A 7,549-nucleotide genomic window follows, 5' to 3' on the forward strand; every position below is an offset into this window, starting at 1 on the left:
CCAAACTCGTCCCGAAGAGGAAAGGGTGGCAGCCCAAAAGGAAGTAGAAACCCTCGAGGTACGCCTTGCGGAATTACAGGCGCAAAAGGAAAACCTGGAAAAGGAGTTGGGCCTTACCACCAAGGAAAAGGTAAAAAGAGCCCTTTTGAAGTATGGTCTTCCCCTTGCATTCGCGGTCGCTATTAGCACCGTAGTAGGAGTTATCCTGTCCGCGCTTAAGGCTACGGGCGCAGGCGTAAAGAAATTAGGCAGTGGGCTAACGGACTTGGGGAAAAAGATGGCAGGCGGCTTGCCTGGGCTGCTTGGTAGCGTTCTTGGCCTGGCACTTAGGGCCGGCGGAGAACTGTTGAAGTTTGTGGAAAATAACATTTGGATCTTGGTAGTAGCTATTGGGGTGGTACTCCTGAAGAAGATGAAGGGTTAATCTTATTCTTGTTTATTACTGGGGGCTTATCGTCGTCAGACCTTCGAGGCGTCCTCGACTTGGGATAAGTAAAGATAGTATTCGCGCCGCCTTGATAATGCGGAACTAGCGGTATAGCAGTCATAGTAGAAATGGGCTTATGATTCCAAGTAGCATCCGTTGGAGGACCTCTTGACGTGGCGGCATTTATCCGAAGGTAGGCAACGTCGTTGTGGAGAACCTGAAGCTTCGCATATTGGCAATTGGCTATCATGTGAAACGTTAACGGCGTTAAGTCTTCTCCGCTTTTTGGAGGCGGCTCCGAAGAAAAATGAACTGGGCTCCTATTATTAACTTTTTTTCTGTAGGGTAGTAATGGATGGTTATTCTCATCAACGATCCTAAACCCGACATTACACGAATACCCCGTCGAAATACTAATAGTACACATGACCAATCCCAGGCCCCCAACCTTTACCCACAGCCCGGTGTCAAGCCAATGCTGTTCTAAGTAGTCCTTCTCCTCCAAAAAATGTAGAAACCAATCTTCCTTCGCGTGCGGATTCATATATTTCAGCAAACATAGTTTGCTTCTAGAGACTAAGCACCGTAAGAGTGCTGATGGTTGCGTGGTTATAGATAGTATCCCTTTGATTTTCTATGCTATTTACGCAAACGCTCCCACTATCATCTACGCGTATTTGCAGCTTTACCTTTCCATGACAATCGGCCACCATGTGGAAAGTCCAAACCGATAGATTCTCGGCGCTCTGGGGGTTGGGCTCTACGGAGAAATGCGCAGGCTCCCTGTTGTTCGTTTTCGTACGCATAGGCTGCAGTATGCCATTGTCATCCAGGAACCTAAAGCCCACGTTGGCGTGACTACTAGTGCCAATGCAAATACTGCATATTATCAGCTTCTTTCCTGAGTAGTTCAGATCCACAGACATCCCCGTGACGTCCACCCAAGATGCCTCGTATTTTTTCTCGCCTGTGTAAGTCGTATAAACACAATCTACTCCAGCTACGTAGGGGTTGTTCATCGCCATATATAATAACTCAGACCAATGCTTGCAGCTGTTAAGCTGGCTTTTAATAAGTTATGGTCATATTCCTCAGGTATCGTGGGCATAACATGGACCTTCTTTGATGGTTTCTTAACTACGGGTAGCTTCGTTTCGTGTGACTTTTTTGGCTTCTCTACGAAGTGAGGAATGCCCTTGGTCATGTCAGAGTTCACGTCATTCACCCCAAACTTCATATCCTTAGTAGCTCGTTGAAGTTTGTTGTTGTAACCCACGACGGAATCGGCTTTGATGACCAAATTACTTGGCATTAGCCAACAACCGGGCGACAAGGCGTAATCTAGCCGCACTTTAGATTGCTGCACCGCAAGTTGATACCTTTGAACTGACTTAGAGATCTCATTCTCGATAACAGCGCTTTCGAAGGGGACAAGGAATACTTGTTGCGTTTCCTGTGACGCACCACTGGCATCTACGATGGGGCTGCGAGTGCTAACCTGGGCCCCTAGAATGCAGTAGACAAAGGCTTCGATTCTTCGATTAATCCTTGCTAGGTTTTTCAGTCCAATGCCCTTTGCGGCAAAGAAAGGCGCCCAAGGATACTTCTCTTTGCTCTGAATGAAGTAGATTAGATTTCCCTTCGTTCCGCTGCCTCCTAAGTCTGAAAATTCGTAGGAGCTAGGATATCCCATGCCCGGCGTTTCTATGCTGGCACCAACATACGAAGCATAGGTGTAAGTCTCCCCTAAACCATGGGCGGCACCCTCTTCGTTGCGAAAATCAGGGTTGGTAAGCTTAAACTCATTCTTTAATCGCTCCCATGCGACTTTGTCATATTTGTTATCCTTTGGGTTAAAGACAGTGTCACCCGGTAAAGGCGCGCCTAACTCAAACAATATCCTGCGAATAGTAAAAGCAACGTGAAACCTCAGAAATGGAATATGAAACATATCCTCGGCTATACCACATCCCTTAGTAGCAGCCCAGACAGCAAAGTTTAACTGCTGCGGCCAATACCGCATGTTGGGGCCTGATAACCATTCTCTGGATTCTTTCCCTGAGGTATGTTTCATGGCAGTTTCTCTAAAGATGTCTCTGACCTTTGTCTTGAAAGTCGTAGGACCCACGGGAATCTCCAAAGAGGTAACCATCTTAGCAAAGTCATCCGCTCCACCTTTGTTGTCGTAAAATGGGTAATCCTCTGTTGTCGGTAATAAATTCTCCGGGAAATTAGGTTGCCTTTCTTTATGCTCGGGTTTTGGTGGCTTGACGGTCGCTTTTGGCTCCAAGTCCGCATTACTATACATTCTTTCGCCGTTGAAGTAAATCCCATCTGGTCTTCTTTCGAACTTACTAGGGTCTGCATGTGGAAACATCTTCCTAAATGCTCTCCAGTTGGCATAATCCCTGTTGTCATGATGTGGCTGCTCCTCAATATCATTCCCAAAAGCGTCGTACATTAGTATATATAATGGATGTTATACCATCAGCACCTCCACTTTATCCTAATCTACCCAAGGAGGGTCCTAACGAACTAAACGCAGAAAACTTTCGTCTGAATAAAGCAAACTTAATACTGGCTTACTTGGAAGGGCAAACAAAACACTACGGAAAAGCCCGAAAAAAGTACGTCAGAGCCCGGAGTACGCTACATAAGATTTCGATAACTTCAGGATCCATATCTGTTGTGTTAACGGGCTCCGGCGTTGCTACTTCGCTTACTGGACCGGGAATAATTGTTGGGGTTCCTTTGGCCGGCGTTGGGGCAGCCTGTGGTATTATTTCAGCCGTTGCTACGGGCATTATGAAACAGTTGTCAAGCAAAATATCCAAGCATGACACGACAATAGCTCTGTCAAGGGCTAAAGTAAATAACATTACCGATCTTGTCTCAAAGGCTTTGCGTGACAGAAAGATAGACGACGTAGAATTCTCGCTTATCTTAGCTGAAGAGGAAAAGTACGAAAAATTAAAGTCGGACATAAGGAACAAAAAAACAGTCGTAAAAGATCTTTCCGAGGAATCTCGCAAAAAGATCTACCAAGAAGCGAAAGAAGAGCTTCAAAGAAAACTCGCTCAGTAAATATTTGCTTTGAAAAGAGCGTGACAGGATTCTATTTACTACGGTGGCCCAAAAGGGTCAAACACAAATAAATATTCTAAAACACAAATAAATATTCCAGAACACAAATAAATATTCCAGAACACAAATAGATATTCTAAAACACAACACAAAATTCTAAAACACAAATAAATATTTCAAAACACGAAAGAATATTCTGAAACACACACAAATATTCCGAAACACAAATATTCAAACCAAAGCACGCCCCAGAACTCAAAACACAAGTCAGAGGCATGGTAACCAACTCCATATATTTGACAGAGGAAGACTAAGCAGCAATGCTTATGGTTTGGAACGCGTGCCATAAACTGGCACGGAGGGCTCGACGGAATGTTCTGTCGTAAGTGTGGGGAAGAATTAGAGGAAGATTTTCAATATTGTCCAAAATGTGGGATAAAAAAGGACACAGATCAACCTTCATACAGGATCCTTCTATCAGATTAGGCAGTAAGTGAAAAAGAAGCAATCGAAGCATATTTCTACAGCGGATTCAGTTATGAAGCCATCATAAACTTTCTTGCCAAGTACAATGGCATTGTCATGTCTATGTCCACACTGAAAAGAAGATTGTCTTCGTATAACCTTCAAAGAAATAAAAAGGATATAGATTTATCTGATGTTGAGGGAATGATAAGACACGAGTTGGATGGTCCAGGCTGTATTTCGGGGTATCGAGGAATGTGGCACACACTTCGTATAAAGTACAAAGTTCACGTTCCTCGAAAATAAGTCGAACGTCTAATGAGGCAACTAGACCCAGCTGGAGTACTAGAAAGAAAACGTCATAAACTAAAAAGGAGGAAATATGTTTCACCAGGGCCAAATCATTGCTGGCATGTTGATGGTTATGATAAAATTAAACCTTTTGGCTTCGCTATACATGGTGCCATAGATGGTTATAGCCGGCGCATTATGTGGCTTGTATTGGATAGAACAAACAATGACCCAGCAGTGACTGCAAGGTTTTTCGTAGATTGTATTGAACAGGTTGGTGGTTGTCCTACATTACTTAGAACAGACTGTGGAACTGAAAATGGTGTTATGGCAGGCATACAGTGCTCCTTAAGAGCTGATGATGACGACCAGTTTGCAGGAGAGAAGTCTCATCTCTATGGTAGTTCAACAAGCAATCAAAGGATAGAGTGCTGGTGGTCCTATTTGAGGCGAAGTCGGTTTTCATGGTGGATTAACTTTTTTAAGGATCTTAAAGACCAGGGAACATTCTTACAAGGTAATGTGCTTTATGAAGAGGGACTCTGTTTCTGCTTTGCAGAATTAATTCAAAAAGATTTAGGCTTTGTTAGTGTTCACTGGAATACACACTATATTCGCCAGTCAAGGCATGATACTGTTGCAGGCAAGCCAGATGAGTTGTACTTTCTTCCAGAAAAGTTTAATTTTGCAGATCAGTTACATTCAGTACCTCTGGATAAGATTGAAGAAGCAAGATTGAGATGTACCAGTTCTGAAACCGCCAATGATTATCAAGAGTACTTTAATCATGTACTATCCCTTCTTGGAATTAAAAAGCCCAATCACTGGAAGGAAGCATTACAACTGTACAGTTACTTAATGGAAAATGCTTGTTAAGAGTAACCTGAAGTACATTGCAATCTATATATATAAACTGCTTACATTTCTGATGTGCCAGCTCTGGTAATAAAGGAAACTGGGATCCAACAAGAAGACCAGTTTTATCCCGATGTAAGATGATTGCACACATAAACTAAAATCAGCACTCCCCAAACATGGTAGTGACAGTACAGTGGACACTTCTTTAGACAATGAGGAGTGACCTTCATGCTTCAACAAAAGTTTTTTACAATTTGTTTTATTTGATTGTCACATAGGAGCAAATTCACAAATCACACTTTTAATGAGTTCTGAATATGCTATTTCAGCTGTGTATCTAGAAAAACTAACACGAAAATGAAAAAAAAAACCCCACACAACGAAATTAACTGTAACATATACTTTACTTCTTTAGTCAGCTCTAACCTCATAGCTGTCAAAACTGTTTCAGTTTCTCAAGTTTTGTTTCATAGGATAGTTAAGGATAAATGAGTACGATTTGCGCAATAATTTTGTAGTTGTGCGGTTAGTCGATGATAGTTGTTTAAGAAATAAAGGTTATGTTACAGCTAATTTCGTTGTGCGGTTATTTTTTGGCTTATCATGGTAGTTTTTGTAGATACACAGCTGATTAGCGTATTCAGAACTCATTAGCATGGCAAAGTGCGATATGCGAATTCGCTCTATAGATAGCAAAAGCTTATGTCACCAGAACTAGTACCATACATCTTATCCAGTCATAAGTTCCCCTGATCATCAGAGCAATCTGCAAATACTCATTTTTCAAATCTAAATCAAGATAATTAATTCCTATTCTGACATTTTAGTATTTTGCTTATCTTATTTGACAATATTCTTGCAGTTAGGTGTGCAAAGATTTCCTTAAATCGATCCTTAGAATATTTCCACAGAGAAATAATGAAATAATAAAGCTGGAAGCAAGCATATATAAGATACACCATTAATGACTGCATCAGTTTTTATCACATAATAAAATCTTAATTTGAATCTTAATTTTGCTTGTACTGATTGGTTGTTCTTTGTCTTTCCTTGTACAAAGTGCAAATGTTTTAGCAGCAGCTATTTGCAAGGAAGACTTTCATAAAAACACTAAGAAAATCTGCAATGGAGATTACCTTCTTTAAGACGTTGGTATAAATAGGAAATACTCAGGGAGGCTGGGGTTATACCTAGAGAATGAGATGTAGAGAATACACAGTGTTGACAACTAGAGTGAGGAAAATGATGTTTTATTATGTTTACAAACATATTATGTTTGTTAGTAATGAACTTAGTATTTCATATATTTCATTTGATTTTTACAGTCTAGGCACTCGCATTAACTATTTGAGTTTTTTAAACCTTTTTCATAGCTATCCAGCCTTTTCTACAGTAAGCACCATCCAGCACACATTCATGGCATAAATTATGTGATTTACTTTTTAAATATAAGGTAAAAATAAAACTCCTAAACATGTTTCCATGATTGTTGTGATTGGATGACTCCTACAAATGATTAATTCCTTTGTTTATATGGCAAGAGCTGATTGGATAGTTATGGAAAAATTCATAAGAAAACTTGAAGTGTCCATGGCTTGAGTGTCTGCACAAGCACTATTGAAATGCTCAACAGGCACTGTTTTTTTTTTTAAATCATCAGCATCAAACATTAACAGTAGTGTTCAAATCTTTATCTAAAGGAATCCTTTTTTGACAACCGTAACTCAAAATCATTCAGAGTCCAACAACCTGGTTCTTTAACAAACACCATATTTTTTGGTAAGATATTAAATCCCTTTATATAGCAATCAATTTTAGGTGTAACAGTAAACTCTGATCAACCTTGTTCGTTATGAAAGCTACACATTGTGATTAACAAGAGTTAATACAGGTATGTCTAGTGTATTGCCTTGGAACTATAAAACACCAAAGCTTGGTGAGTTGCGCACTCTTGAAACAAACATTTCTTTTAAACTTTTCAACAACAAAAAATCATCAATGCATTGTAATAGACCTAATCATTTTTCTTTGTAAATTGTACACTTAAAACCATGTGAACATCATGTAAACATCACATGGTTTGAATTGTGCAAATTACATACAAAGTTGAATTAGGTCTACTGAATTTACAAAAGTTTCCATAGGAAAGGGACCAGTCATTATTTACAGGGAGGGGGCTGGTGCATTCTGATTTTCACTGGCACAAATTTTCATGACCCTCCCCCATAATTTCCCTTTGTCTCTCTTGGACCTGTCCTTTGTGAAGCAAAAAAATGATGCCCCACCCTCTATTTGCACCCCCCCTGTAAATAACGACTGGTCCCTAAGTATGACTAGTGTATTGCCTTAAAGGACAACTGACCCTCCAAAATGACCCATTTTTAAGAGGAACTACATCATTTGAGAAGTCCAAAAATCCAGTTT

General features: G+C 40.5%; 1 protein-coding gene across 1 annotated transcript; it reads left to right on the plus strand.

The window, feature by feature from the left end:
- Positions 1-3,609: 3,609 nt before the first annotated feature.
- Positions 3,610-6,139, plus strand: LOC116307287 (uncharacterized). Its single transcript, XM_031717454.2, has one exon. The coding sequence runs from the start codon at positions 4,295-4,297 to the stop codon at positions 5,141-5,143; it is 849 nt and encodes a 282-aa protein (XP_031573314.2). The 5' UTR covers positions 3,610-4,294; the 3' UTR covers positions 5,144-6,139.
- The last annotated feature ends 1,410 nt before the right edge of the window (positions 6,140-7,549 follow it).

This window comes from Actinia tenebrosa, unplaced genomic scaffold (assembly GCF_029948245.1).
Source record: "Actinia tenebrosa isolate PJP-AT-01 unplaced genomic scaffold, QUT_ActTen_1.0 PGA_scaffold2__45_contigs__length_23673736, whole genome shotgun sequence".
Taxonomy (NCBI): domain Eukaryota; kingdom Metazoa; phylum Cnidaria; class Anthozoa; order Actiniaria; family Actiniidae; genus Actinia; species Actinia tenebrosa.